The sequence below is a fragment of the Morchella importuna genome, assembly GCF_003444635.1.
Source record: "Morchella importuna strain M04M26 chromosome Unknown Morimp01GS002, whole genome shotgun sequence".
Classification (NCBI taxonomy): domain Eukaryota; kingdom Fungi; phylum Ascomycota; class Pezizomycetes; order Pezizales; family Morchellaceae; genus Morchella; species Morchella importuna.
This window is the reverse complement of record NW_025763399.1, coordinates 375,652-390,409: the sequence shown is the minus strand read 5'-3', so window position 1 is coordinate 390,409 and position 14,758 is coordinate 375,652. Positions and strand designations below refer to the sequence as shown.

The 14,758-nt window shown below is 46.3% G+C and overlaps 4 protein-coding genes across 4 annotated transcripts; 3 read left to right on the top strand and 1 right to left on the bottom strand.

The window, feature by feature from the left end:
• Positions 1 to 115: 115 nt before the first annotated feature.
• LAJ45_01000 (uncharacterized protein) lies at positions 116 to 2,370 on the bottom strand (the record flags this gene model as incomplete). The annotated part of the gene is made up of 2 exons (XM_046110599.1): positions 116 to 1,474; positions 1,537 to 2,370. 2 exons carry the CDS (start codon positions 2,368 to 2,370, stop codon positions 116 to 118), a joined length of 2,193 nt encoding a protein of 730 aa, XP_045975777.1.
• Positions 2,371 to 4,240: 1,870 nt separating this feature from the next.
• Positions 4,241 to 4,651, top strand: LAJ45_00999 (uncharacterized protein; the record flags this gene model as incomplete). Its single annotated transcript, XM_046110598.1, has 1 exon — positions 4,241 to 4,651. The coding sequence occupies one exon, from the start codon at positions 4,241 to 4,243 to the stop codon at positions 4,649 to 4,651; it is 411 nt and encodes a 136-aa protein (XP_045975776.1).
• Positions 4,652 to 5,608: 957 nt separating this feature from the next.
• On the top strand, positions 5,609 to 6,022 carry LAJ45_00998 (uncharacterized protein; the record flags this gene model as incomplete). The annotated part of the gene is made up of 1 exon (XM_046110597.1): positions 5,609 to 6,022. The coding sequence occupies one exon, from the start codon at positions 5,609 to 5,611 to the stop codon at positions 6,020 to 6,022; it is 414 nt and encodes a 137-aa protein (XP_045975775.1).
• Positions 6,023 to 7,347: 1,325 nt separating this feature from the next.
• LAJ45_00997 (uncharacterized protein) lies at positions 7,348 to 8,595 on the top strand (the record flags this gene model as incomplete). The annotated part of the gene is made up of 1 exon (XM_046110596.1): positions 7,348 to 8,595. The coding sequence occupies one exon, from the start codon at positions 7,348 to 7,350 to the stop codon at positions 8,593 to 8,595; it is 1,248 nt and encodes a 415-aa protein (XP_045975774.1).
• Positions 8,596 to 14,758: the final 6,163 nt, after the last annotated feature.

Below are 14,758 nucleotides of genomic sequence, written 5' to 3'. Positions count from 1 at the left end.
ACTGACAGAGTAAGTCACATAAGTATTACATGTACCAAAAATCAAATCATTCTGAGCTAAACCTCCTACACGCAAACATATACTCAAATAATAGGAAACCAGTGACCAAAATTCTTCAAAATGCGTCGTTCCACTCGTTCTCCGTGAGATCGGTGGTTTCCGTCTTGGTGATTGGGGTCCTGGCGGGCTGCCTGCGAGTGGTAGCTGCGTCGCTTCGAGCAACGTCGCTGGCAGTATAGGAATGCCACGCACTATTGCTTTGACTTCCTGAATGTGAGTAAGTACTCTCACCTCCCGTTTGTTCAAGACTTCCTCCTTGGCCCTGAGTAGGAACGGATCCTGGGGTGCAGATGGATGCTTGAATTTTAATGGAAGCTGAATGTGAGTTCATTCGAGCAATTGGTCTTTCATTTGAAGGGCAACCCGTAGATATGGTATCACGGTTCTGACTCGCATACGGCTGAAAGTGAACGCGGTCTCCTCTCTGTCTAGGGCCTGCATCAGATCTCTTGCGGTTCTCTTGGGTGTTCCTCTCACTGTGCTGAATGGGTACACCTCCGTTGGAATCGTGGTTACTTGAGAGGGCTGAACGGGCAGTGGCGCCTTCATCCAGGGCCATTAAAGATACGGAGCTATCTTCCAACCGGTAGGCAGTCTTGATGCCTGAAGTTTGTTCGTTATTGTTGAAGGTAAATGTTTTCCGGCCTCGGGGGGTGCTTGCCGTATCATAGAAATCTTCGCGACTGCTATGACCCCCAACTTGAGAGATCGAGTCGTTTGGGTGGAGTTGCTCTGTATCCCAAAGGGAGTAATCATGATTTTGGCGCGTCGTAGCTTTCAAATGTAAACCATTCATCGCCGCAAGTTCGGGATGGTCCGATGTGTTCATTCCATGGGGTTCATGTGTATAGTCAAGTTCTGAATTGTCAGAAAGCCTAAAACATGCCTCGCTGCGATGATCATCATCAGAATCAGGAACCTCATCCTTGACTGCTTGCTGCATCCTTTGTGCTTGCCTTCTACCTCCATGACTACTTAGATCATTCTGCTCTTTCTCCAATCCTGATTTAAAGTCTTGTTCACGCTTTACCGTGATGTTAGGAGGTGAGCTAGGTCCGGGGTTCTCTACCTTTGGCGTATACTTTTTCTCTCTTTCCATTCTTCTGTTTTCCCAAACTCTTTCCCTTTCCTTATCCTCAATTCTTTGCAACTCATCGAGCACTTCAATTTCCTTTCTCAACTTTCTAAGTTCTGCAATCCGAATATCGTGCCGGATCACATTGGGGAGTGGCATTTTGTCCCAATCAACACATAGGTACACATCATCTTTGACAGCTTCGAAAATGATTGCGTGGAGCTCTTTGTAAACGGCGTCCCATTCTTCAGGTAGAATATCCTCGAACGAGCGCGCGATATAATGCTTTAATGAGGCAGGCCACAGCAGGATATCCTTATAATTTGGGATAGTATATGTCTATGATAAAGGGTATATTAGTATTCATGAAGAAAGAATTGTGTAAAGAAAGAGAAATATACCGCTCCATGGTCCGGCTCTGGATCTACTGGAGGTTTCCACCCACGTGGCAAGACGGGAGGCTGGTGAATATGAGCCTGTTGCAAAATTGTAGGCTGGGTTTGAGGCTCATGATGCAACTGGTTCTCCTTCATCATGAGATCGGTATCATACGAGTCAAATCTCTCTGATGCAGACCCATGATGGAGCCGATTTTCCTTCATGGCAACATCGATGTCATTCGAGTCGAAGGTATAAGATGGGAACCCATGATGCAACCTGTTTTCTTTCATCGCAAGATCGGTTTTGGATGAACCAGCTGGAAGGTAACCATACTCCCTCTTGAATGCGCTGGAGTTGGGCGAGGGGCAGATAGTGGATGTAGGGGTATAGATTATCTCTTTCCCTTTTTTTATGAGGTCATGATATGATGATGGGTAAAAGGCGCTTGAAGATGTAGTGTGGCGCCGTTGAACATCCGTCTTGATGTATCGCCCATCCTCCTGTTTGATGCACCACCCATACTCCTCTTTGATGTGTTGTCCATACTCCTGTTTAATGCGAAGTCCATACTCCTGTTTGATGCGTTGCCCATCCTCGTGTTTGATGTATTGCCTGTTCTCTTGCTTGATGTGTTGTTGGTCTTCCATCTTGATGTCTTGTTGACACTCCATCTTGATGTCCTTTTCGTCCGCCTTGGATTGAGCGACATCGTGGAGTTTACACTCATTCTTGATCGCAACGGGGCTGGGGGACAATCCGGTGGTACGGCGTGGCTGGTCCTCGACTTTGACAGGCATAGGGTCGGCAAGCTGGATCTGCTTACGGTCTTTGTTTTTGTTGGTGTTCCGAGTCATGATGGACGATTTGTATGTTGAAACACAGAAGGGAATAGTGTGTTGTTGGGACTGGAAGTGGGGTTAGTCTATCTGAGAGTATTCAACGTCATGGGATACAGGATTAAAGGAGATTCATAAAACTGACCTATTGCAACTGTTTTACATGACAGAATGTGAAGTGGTAAAGGTGGCAAGCGCTTTCCGAGACGATGTCTGGAAGTGTGGTGAATTGTCGGGAAGGCAAAATGTGAGAGGGGGGCGAAAGAGGGTATACTGGGTAAAATGTCTCACTGTAAAATGTCTTAGATACCTCGAAAATCACCCTCAAGGTCCCAACCAAGTCTTTTCTTTTTATGCACACAGCTCAAGTACAGGACTGACAGCGAAAGTACAACGAGTTGAAGTTGATACGATTTGGGGGTTTAACTACGGGTTGACAGAACGGAGAAAAATACGATATTACTCGGACTATCAGTTTCCTTGCGTTGGCGTGAGGAATTGCATTTGAATTATCTACTTCCACATGTGCGTGACTTCGTTCGAGTTTGTGCAAGAAACCAAATTATAAGACCTCATCTAGATTAAGTCTATCCTTGATATGCTGATAAACTTGGAGCTAGCTAGGAGAAGATCTTGAGTCGAGTAAAACAACGTTACCATAGAACTAGAAGCATATCCTATAGATGATACGTGTTAAAGATTGCCATGACGTTAGGACTGACGGCTGTAGAGAGAAGACAGTTGGCGTTTTTGCCATCTCCGGCTTGAGGAGTTGACGTGCTTTTCTACTCGTGGGAGATCAGGGGCAAGGACAGGTAATTTTCTCAGGCTTAGTTTATCTGTCATTTATAAATACTCTATACGCCAATCAAAGTGTCGTTCAGGAAGAAAAGTGCCAAAAGATGGTGGAAACATTCATGTTCTGTGTTTCTTCTCGTTTTTCTTTTGTGCCTACCGGGGCCACTGGAAAACCCAGAAAACACAGCGGAAGGTCACAACGTTGGAAGAGCTAATATACGGTTCGTGTATGGGTCACTATAGTAGTTCACTTTAGACTTTGAAGCTCAAGGCTTACATATTAGTACAGGTCTCTTTCGGTACTGCGAGAACCACCACATTGTGTACCTTTGGGAGAGCCATGACAATACGAAGCACGCAAGCTCGGACGGCGCGCGGGAGGACGAGAGATGGATTGTGCTTACATATTTTCAAACAATAGGAAATAAAAGGCAGGTAAGTCTTGGGAGGTCCAGAGGTTTATATACAGTGGGCTTGGAGGATATATATCTCGCAATTTGTGCACGAATATGTAGGATACCGCAGAAAACCACATTTGGGGACAATACTAACATCATCCTAGACGAATATTGTTTTACCCTGCTTGAAGAGTTATTATAGCCAATAATTTCCATTAAAAATGGTGCCCCCTACACCTGAAGAAACGGGTCACCCGACGGGAAGAAAGAGGCATGGAGGTTAGAGAACCACCGAAAGCACTACCGAAACGGTGAGGCATGACTACATGCAAGCCCAAACGGTGTCGGCCATTCAACTTTCATGATTCGTCCGGTAAAGGAGGATCCTGCCATCGGATACACCGATGACTTTCAAGTTCTCGAAAGACTTATAATAGTTGAGAACTGGGAGATTAGCAAGGAATCACGACCTTCCTGCTGATTTCAAGTGACCACGCTCTTATGCTTAGGACACCCCTCCACCGCCCAACATGAACATCTAAAATGGTCCTATAAAGGCATCACTCATCCTCATCGCAAAAAGCTTTATCATCAACACATAACAAGAACCAACAACAAGACGCAAAACCCTACATACCCCAAATACCACCAGAACACATACTCTCAACTACTCCAACCCACAAGAACCTACAATGTCCTACTCCGCCGCCGCCATCCGCCGCTCCCACACGTACGCCATGCTCGGGCAAGACTACCTCCGCGCGCAAGCAGGCCACAGATTCCGCATGACCCGCCACATCTCCGGCATGCTTGAGCTTCTCCAAGACGCGGGCAACTGCCCACAATCATTGCTTGATCTGCTTAAAAACGAGAAGCGCCGATTTATCGCGAGGTATCGCGAGGTGCGGGAGAGCATAAGGACGATCGATGAGGTTATGGAAAGATGGTACCCTGAGAGGGAGGTTTATGAAGAGGAGGAGGGGGAAGAGGGGGTGGAGGAGAATGGGCGTGGGGGTTGGAGCCGTGGGTTTGGGGGCGGATTTACACAGGCGATGGGGTGGTGGACAATTGATTTTGTGTATCCTGATAATGATACGGAGTGAGAGAGGTAGGGAGTATTAGTTGATGATATGATCCGTTGCGTTGAATATTTGTTATCGGGAGATGAAGCGCTATGAGAAGGTGATCTGATAGAGAGAAAATAAAATTTAGTCAAGAATATCCAATGAACGAATCAAACCTGTATCATCCGCCAGCAATTTATTGACTTGTTTCCATTCTGGTGGTTGTGACCATGTGCGTTCCATGAGCTAAACGTACTCAATACCACCCGGTGTCTATCCAAGAAACCTATCAGCTGCAGTCAAAGTCTTTCGGTACATCTGCATGTATCCATGGTGTATACGGAACAGTTAGTGTAGATGTAGCTCCGGTACATTAATCACCGCGCGGGGCTGGGCGGGTGTAAAGGTGAATTTGGCGAGTTCTCTACAATCACAGACCTGTCCTCCTCTTGCGCATTGCTTTCCAGCAATGTTATCCAGAGTGCATTACCTATACTACCCGTGCTAAATAATAACCGCCTGCGAGTGATATTTGGTGATCCAGCGGCCAAGGCAAATTTGGCGGCGTTCAAGTACTGAGGGTTATTAGATTAAGCAATTATTCGCGCTCATGCTATCGGACTCATACCTGCGGCGCATTGGGTGGTCCGTAGTGTAGGATATGCGAATCTTGAAACTTGTCAATGCTCCATGGATTTCATGGGTCAATGTGCTGGTTGTCTTGAAACATAGTTTCAAGCAGCGGTTAAACGCTTCGAAGCTTCGGGTTTTTGAGGGATTTGAAAGTTGTACTTGAAATCTGTAACTCGTTAGCTACAGAGTAGAACTGAACATCGCACATGAAATGAATGATTGACGCGGTATATAAACACCCATGCCTCCTTCCCAGAGAAAGCATCATCATCATCACAATCGTACAGTCTTCGAATTCAATACAACAAAAAACAAACCTCAACTACCGCCCTACTCAACCAACCCCACCAACCCCCTCTCAAAATGCCCGAATACCAAGTCCGCCAGCTCGCGCTCAAACTCTTCAGCCGCCAGCGCGCCGAGCTCACCTACTGCCACAACATGCGTCTCCGCCTCACCGGCCAGATCGCCGCCTACGAGACCGACGCTGCGGACTCCGAGCTCGCGCGCAACTACCTTCTGCTCCGGACCCCCGATGTCATGATGAACTCGGTCTTGAAGACCCTCATCCGGGAGGAGAAGAAGGAGGCAGAGAATAAGTTGCGCATCTTGCGCGGCGATCTGGCGCATGTGGAGAGGCATATTGTGGATTTTGAGGTCTATTTGGGGAGGTTGAAGGAGGAGCTGGAGGCGCTATATGGGGATCTGGAGGTGGAGGGAGAGGACGAGAATGAGCAGGAGGAGAGTGAAGAGGAGGAGGATGAGGACGAAGAGTGAAGGGGATTGTAATATCGGCGATTAGGTAAGTTAAAACCGGGAGGGGTGGTAAGTTTTAGCAGCGAGAGGAGATATATAGGGGTGCTATTTTATCGTCAGGACGGCGTAGCGCGCGGGGAAGGTTAGAATACAGCCATTATTAAAATTAAGCAAGACTTAAAAGGAATAAAGCAGATGAAAACCAATAGTGAAGTATTAAGTTATTTATTGTAAATGTGATAAAACATCGATCCGTATCCCGTGATTTCTCGAATGGTGACTGGTTGTGAAGGAAAAACGAATGGGCTCATGATCATGCTGGTATGAAGTGAGGTTTCCAAGTGCGCAACGTTCCAGAAACCGCGAAGCGCCCCATTGCTTCCCGCACACCATCCGGTCTTTCGCCGCATCCAGCTCTTCGTAATCTGCTCATGCGGGGTGATAAATTTGTAACATTTCGGCGGAACTTCCCTGGGTATGAAAAGTAGAGGTTGTCCTTAATTATCTCTATCGCGCCGCGTGTGAAGCATGAAGACCAATGATATCCGATGACGACACATACATATAACCTTGGAACTAATTGTGTTTCCGTTTAAAACATCTGTCCATTGCCCCGCGCTTCTGGAGTTTCGAGGCTGCACATGTTTCCCGTGAAGAGTGAACTTTAACTTAGATCCGGAGGAGCGGAATCTCCCCGGAACCCGGGAAGGAATTCACAGCTAGGCAACGTTGAACCCTCCTGTTGAAGTCCCTGGAGGTATAACGTAAGCGAGAAATGATTTCCCTGCAGTTAAAAATCAATCACAGTGTATCACTCGATCCCCACACCACACAACCACGCAACCTCCAAATCCAGTTGAGACTACAAACATGCGTGATACTCTGATATCCCTTCAGCCAAATGAATGAAGTGAGAAGATTTTGTAAATAAGGGTAAAGTGAATCTAAATTCTACATTCATCTCTGTATGGAATTGCGCCTTGGGAGGCTTCAGGTCGCTGAATTCCAAGGAGGGCACTTCCGGAACTTAGGTAGCCAGAAACCGATGACGGGGAGACGAATGGGCCAGATAAAACCACGGAGGGAACTCATGACGCAAGCAGACAGAACAGACAATTATGTAAGGCAACTTGGCAACTAGGTAGCAATATCCCAACGAGTATATTACGACAAAAGTGGGGCCATTCCACTCCACGAGGATATCACACACAAAAAACACAAACCTAACCATCCTATTCACCGTTAACAACAATAATAACTCTTATCAACCGATCCTCATTCAAGAAACTATTATCATCCCCCTTTAAATCCTTTTATAAACGAGTATTCCAAGGCATACCATCATTATGACTCTTATTCCCCTTGACTACTCTGTTCCTTTCGACAAGCGAACCTCAGAGTTTTATAACGCAAGACAAGCCATTGTTAAAAGAGGAGTAAAACAGCTCTTCACACAACCGGCTGAACCCATCTCTCCTTTAATGATTCAAGCCCTGGTCGATGAAGCAAACGAAACCCGGCACAAGATGGAACTGGATTTTCCAATTAGGGCGGAGAGTAGAGCTGGTGGGCAACAAACATCACCTCCCGTAAAGACAGACAGCCCAGCTCAACAGCCAACAGACGGGGCATTGGATGGCGGAGAACCGGTAGTTTCTGACCCCAGAATAGAGTTGAAAGGGGAGGGGTTGGAAGCCTACAATAACATGATGATAACACAGGCAGTCGACCAGGTAGTCGAACGGGTAATCTCATCAGTTCAAGAGCAACCAGAACCAAAAGAGGCAACGCCGGCGAAGGCGACCACCCCACGGTATAAACTAAGGCCAAAGACACTGGAGCCATACGATGGAGATATAAACGAGCAGACAGCTCGCGATTGGATTGAGAAAGCGGAGCGGATCTTGACCAACCGTGATTCCCATCTATCGACTCCAGGCACCACCGATGGTTGGGCACCACACCTGGTAGGCTATTTACGATTCACATCGTACGAGTGGGCATGCCGCCGCTGGCCAGGAAATTGTAAATCGGCCCGCGGACGAACATTGGCATACTCTGATTGCATAAACTGGGAAGAGTTTAAGAGGGAATTTGTTCTTCACCACCATCCAGAGGAGGATCTCAAGCGCCTCAAGCAGCAATTCTTGGATCTTCTGATTGTTGACCGATCTGTCAAGGAGTTTAATGACCAATATAGAGATCTTGTCAAATTGATCAACGCCGCTACGGGTGTACAGGACCTTACCGGTTCCCTGGTGGAGGGCCTGAGCGAGGAGACGAAAAGAGCAAGGAGAGCGTATTTGGACCGGCCTCTAATCGCCGTGTACAACAGAAAGTTGGACCTTTCATTGGAGATCGAAGTGGAACGCAGTAGAACCCATCGCCCACTTTCAAGGCTTACGGAGAAATGGGGGCGTAGGTGGCGCGAATTATCTGAACTGGTTCCCCCGTACTTTCCAACCTTGGAGGAGGTAATGGAATACTTGGAGATCATTGATGACGTTGTCAACAGTCCCAAGACTAGGTCCAATGCGGCGGGGGGGCCAAACGCCGGGAGGGCACGTGCTGCTGGAACATGGCCGAAATTGTAAACAATCCTCGTGGATTCGACTACTGGAAGGGAGAGGTGCATGGAAAGAATACACACCTCTACAAGAGTAGAGTAAGTCGAAGCAAGAGGTAAAAAAGGGGGAGGAGAGAAGGGTGTTATAATGTCAATGGTACATTATATATGGGGTCAGGCTTGGGAGGCGGGGAACGGTTCACCTTGCAACCGTAGCAACCCCGAGATGGGAGTATATAATAGCCAAGCTTTCAACGCCAGTTAGAGTCTCTAACGCAAATCTATTATGTACTTTCCTTTGGGCTGGACCTGCTGGGTATATGGAGTTTTCTTGAATTTTACGAAAAGGGTCGTTTCTTTTACAGCGTCTCGCGAATAGTAAGACACAGCACAATGAGGTTCATTGTGAGCTGTCTAGCGAGGATGGTGGATATTTCTGAAGATAATTGGGTAGCTGAGATTTAGCTATCAAAATTAAAAGAGCTTTCAAAAAAATGAGATTGTAGAAGTGAGAGAGAAGGGGTGAATCATTGTTATGATCAATGATTGAGTGAGTGTGCACGAGTATACCTACATATCGTCTCCTCCAACAATTGTTCCCCGTCTTCCAAAGTGCATGTAGCTCTTTTAGGCACTCCAGCTCTTAGTATTCAGTTTATCTACAGGCGTTTGTTACATCTTTATCGCCCGCACCCTGCTCTCTTGCCCTCAATAACGTTTTTAACCTCCCCATGCAACAAACCATCCCCAATACAACAAACCATCCACCGTGGAGCCTGCTAAGTATTCCTCCTGGATTGTAAATGGAGGGATAGTATCTTCGGAAAAGGTCTCAAATGACACAGTTTTCGGTTGACGTTGTAGTGCGTAGCGCATGTGGCTAAATAAGTGGCTGAGGAGGATGTGTCTAGACGAGAAGCGACGTAAGAGAAAACCACACACTAGATTAGTCTTCTTGTACTCATAGATCATCACCACCAATACACTGTCTGTCTCGTCTCTTAGTAGTCTACGTTGATTTTCATTGATCGTCATTTTGTAGTTTTGTACCTTTTTTAGTTTTATAGAACGCTTTGCTTTTTTCTTCTCTTTTTTTACTTGTAGTGACAGCGAACTGTGTCTTTTTGCATCATGGGTTATTTCGGAGCACGTATACCGAAAACTGTTTCATTTTAGGCTTTTTCCATAGCATCTTACTCAGAAAGAACACTAATAGAACGTCCCTCAACTTATTCATTGTAATCAAGAGGGTAAATTATTTTACAACTTTTGTCTAGACATCCCCGCCGTGCTTTACCACTAGATAGCTTCAAACTCCAGTGAGGAAATCTTTCACATTCCCGCAACACTTAAACCCACCTCAGATACTAATTAGCACCCAAGAGGCTAGCCTACCCATAATATTGCAGGTTTGATAGGTTATCATTTTACTACCTCCATCCTATCAGGGACTTTGAATGTAAACCCTCATGGCTGCCACAGTCTACAGTTCCAGATATCGCCGGCGATGACTTTGGCAGGTCAATTGCTCACCAGTCCTCCTATCGTCGTTATTTTCCTCTCTCCCAATTGTCAGTTCAGAACATTGTTGCCACGAGTCGCTCATTCTTCCCTTAATCCTTCTTTTCAACCTCGAGCCATGATAAGGTATTTGTTTTTGTGCTTATTGAAACTCACACAGCGCCTATTGTTCTACTATGTTTGGATCTAGTTGATCCATGATTTTGTCAGCGCCATTTGGGCGCTTTGGTATCAGCGTCTTCTTTCACTCCCAAGATTGGTTTTGTAGAGCTGCAGGCGGATTATAGGTTAGTAATTTACTTCCGCGAAGACTTTACACAGCTAGGTTTCATACCCTTTTCTTTCAAGTCCATCAAACCATGAAGAAGGGCTCACCGTCAAGCCGTATCAAAATCCTTCCACGATGCTTCCTGAAGCTTTCGGACACTTGCTCCTTGTCTGATATTTTGTTAGCAGCTGTATTTGAGAACCTAAATCAACTGTTCGCACAAGAGGGTATTAGCACATACCTAGATCCCTGTACGCGTAGGGGGTTGAAATCTTCCAAGCCATCTTCTCATACGGGACACTTGAGATACACGCTCTCAGTGCCATTGGCGCTCTTTCCAGGATGCTCCTGTTGCTATTTTCTCTGTTTCTCGGGGTTTACTTCTTTTCCAGTATTATCCCGAAGACTTAGGTATGGATTGAGCTTTACTCCAAGGAAAGGGTGGAGCAATAGTGGTGTAGGTGGAGAAATAGCGGTGTAGGTGGAGAAATAGCGGTGTAGGTGGAGGAAAAATGTTTGGTTGCTTGCTCTTAGGCGAGGGTTAGGGTTACTCGTGTGTGAGAGGAACAGCTCAACCACATTACCGCAGAGACGAGACAGCAACGCTCCCAACCACAAGAGCATACTCTTTCTCTACGCCCAGTAATTGATATCTTCAATGTCTACGAGGCTCTTTCCCTCTCTCTTTACAGAGCCTAAAAACCCAAGCTCCGATAGTCAACCGCCCCCGCTGTCCTCCTGTACTCCCCGGCCCACGGAAAGTACGATACGATCGCAATTACGGAGGCTGTATGGGAGCAGTATTTATAGGTGAAGTCTTGTCATCTACCCCCCTGTAACTCACCACAACCAATATTAGCCCAGAAACCTACCTGTGCTACCTTTATCTTCGCTACTACCGGGCGTGGAGTCTTTTCATGGCCGATGAGAAACAAATCTCTTCATACTACTGAGAGCCCTGCTTTACCACGTACTACCGACAGCTGAGAATTATAATAATTATCTTCTGGTTGACAACCCCCGCTATATCTGAAGCCAGTTCGTGCTACAGTCGCCTCCCATCTTCATATCTACCGCACAAGCAGATATCCATATCAGGCCAGTTTCTGTCAAGCCGGAAGGGCAGGATTGCGGGTGGCGGTCTAAAAGATCTTCTTGAGCATATGTTCTTGATACCAGTGCAGATGAAAATTCTGAGAATCGGTATTTGGTCTTCATCTCCAACCTTTGACACTATAAATACTGATATGTTTATAGATTTAAATAAATGAAGGAAACGTAGGACTTCGCGCGATAGATTTAAAAAGGAAAACTGGATATCAATGTTATGTCTGTCTAGACTTTAGTACCGCTCTCATGGCGGGAAAACCCGAGTCGAAGACAGATAGACGTCGAGGAAAGTCCCGAAATGGCATGGGCTGAAATCGGTAGAAAGAGAGGGTTCTAAGATGACCTCCGAATACCACCCCACGCAGTTGAAAATGTTACATACACCCGACCACCAGTCGCGCCGTGGGGTTGGTTGCGGTGAGAAAGAAACATTGGGTTCAGTGATGTGGCCCACTCCCGACTGCCGCGACATAGTCAGTGGACCTAAAGGCACCACCGCCTCTGTTCCAGCATTCACAGGGGCAGATATCAAATACCAAGGAAATAGTGGAAGCTATCGTAGCTGTGGTGGGCCTGGGTTCGGAGAGAGCAAATGAATGGCCTCATGAGGCACATGAGGTGGATCTAGGTGTCACCGCCAACCCTTATCCGAACACCACGTTTGCCTCTCATCAGCATTCAGAATTTATGCCAGAGTAGTTAGGATAATCGGAGACCTTCCCTGAGGAAGGCATCGATGCGACCTACCTCTCGATCGTGTTTTAGTCTATTTTCGCACGTCCTCTGTTGCTTCCCAAACCACAGAGTCAGTTTTAGAAGTGTCTATGAAGTTTAATCGAGACGTCCTACAGCAAACCGGAAAGTGCGGGAGATATCTCCCGATACCGGGCTCATATGCTACGAAGATTAATATTCCCAATGATAAGAGGAGAGATGCGACGGGAGAAGTCGGGTCTTTATAAGAGTAGGATATGGCCAGCTAAATATTATTTCATTCCTAAAGGAGCGCTCCATAGAGCTCGGTGCCCTCCTCTTATACGCTCCCTAGCTCGCCTGTGTATCGTTCGGCGCCTCGCAAAATAGCTCCGGGAGATAATAACCTTGAACCCTAACGATCAAGCATAATTCAAGGTGGCCAAAGTAATGACTGGAGGTAAAGCTTGGAGTGGAATGGAAATAAGAATGGCACCCAAGATCTGCACCATAGTCTAAGGCGCTCAAGCTGCCGTCTGTATAGACGTCTTGATACCAACAGGGAAACCAGATAAACATCAGAAAATTCAATTACCGAGGAGCAGTCTTCCCCCCGGCAACTTGACTTGACGGCGAAGAGGCGAGCCCGTCTTCCACGCAGAACGACTCGGGCCCCGTAAGCTTTTCCATTTTGTCTCAACGATCGTGTTCAGTCATTATTCAGTCTTAGTCTTCGTCTTAGTCTATAGTGATCGGCGTAATGTGTCCGTCGCAATCAATGCTAAGATAAACAGACGCTGTAAACAATTAATTTGGACAGACTTTCTTTGTGTGTGCAGGGTTCTGGTTGCTTCAGAGTTGCGGGGAAAAATTTGATTCTTGTATGTTAACCCTGAAAATCTATCAATCTTTGGTAGTATAGTGGTTAGTATACTCGCTTGTCATTAAACCGTCCGCGAGTGACCGGGGTTCAATTCCCCGCCAGAGAGTTATTTTTGTTTTATTTTTCTCATTTTTGCAGTAGCTCAGATCAAATTTCAGAACCACCAGGTGCTAATTTCACCTGCAATAATTTTTCCCTTCTATTTTATCTCCTTGCTGCATTACTTGGTTGCATATTATTTAGATCAACGTTACTAACTCTGTAAGAAAAGGATAGATTCCGTCCTATAAAAGAAAAAGTTAAAGTAAAAGCCTAAGGGATGAACTTTCGATTATTCCCTAGCTCAGTTCCCCTCACTAAATCTGCGTTGTGTAGAAACGAGTGATATCTGATGCGCTCTTACCGAGGATGGCGAGCGAGAACTTTGTTTAGGTCGCGAGATCGCAAGTTCTAAGGCTATTAAATAACTCTAAATGTGACTTATCTCAGGCTCTGAGAGAAACTGCCCAGAAGTCCTCGCAAAACTTTGGCGTTTGGTGGCTGCTGTTGTGAAGAGAAAGAATGTTCAGTTGAGCCGCAACACGTGATCTTAGTGGTGCCAAGACCTACACATCAGAGCAACAGAAGGTCCACACGGAAATCCGGACCGAAGTAAACCCCATTCCTATTTTGGGAGAATATCCTTCGTATCAAGCTCATGGCATTTTAGCTGTTGATATCCAGTGCGGGATACGTCCTGACTGGTGAAACTCCTGCCCACCTTGATATAGAGCTTGCGGGAAAATTGTTGTAGAAATATATATGGGAGGAGTATTATTGATATGCCTTAGTATATAGTAGCCATAAAAACCTGTTTTTAGACCCCTATTTTTACAATAATCCTACCTCTCTGTGTCGGGAGGAAGGGGCTATGTTCTGAATCCATTCGGTATCCTTCGTGCGCCAGGAAAGTGTGTGCTGGTTTCGACCGGTATATTTTGCATGTGTTTCCAAGAAAAGAGAAACACCCCGGCCTTTTGAGAGCGAAGGACCAGTTTTCCCTTATTTCATCTTTTATCATATCCTTAGCTCGATTCAGTGAGTTAAGCTCGCGGAGTTCTTTCTCATTGGTGTCGGCTGCAGGTGAACAATATACAAACCGCCTTCTCCGGGAGAAGAAACAACACCACCTCGTATCTGAGGTGTCTAATCGTCGCAAGGAAATCCTTCATGTGCATGGATGAGCTCCCATAAAATAACAGAAATATAGCGACCACCCACCATTCATATAGTGCAATCTGTGCATTCTTCCATCGCTCTATGGCCTGATAGTAGAGTGTGCTCCTAAAGCTTGGGCCCTTATTACTACATTTGAGCGCGGTATTTAACGAAGCTTTTAGGACCTTCGTGATATCGGTCACCCACGCGGGGATTTCCGGTATATAGGCCCATGACCTAGCCCAATACAAGAGACGGATAATGGCCCAGTTAAGATGATACGACTAGGGAGAGAAGGTTTGTTAGTGACGCAGAGAACGACCTCGGGACTGGATGCGGCACACATAAAGGCCATACCTTGTGGAAAGAGAGCGTAAATCTACTAAGCCTATGTACTGTGCTGCTATGGGTGATAATTGTAGCTATCTTCCAATGCGTAGTTCTACCTGTCTGGGTGCGCGGGTCCCTGGCTCCGCTGCACTGACATTCCAGCAACCAGGGTTAGGGTTCTGTCTCAGG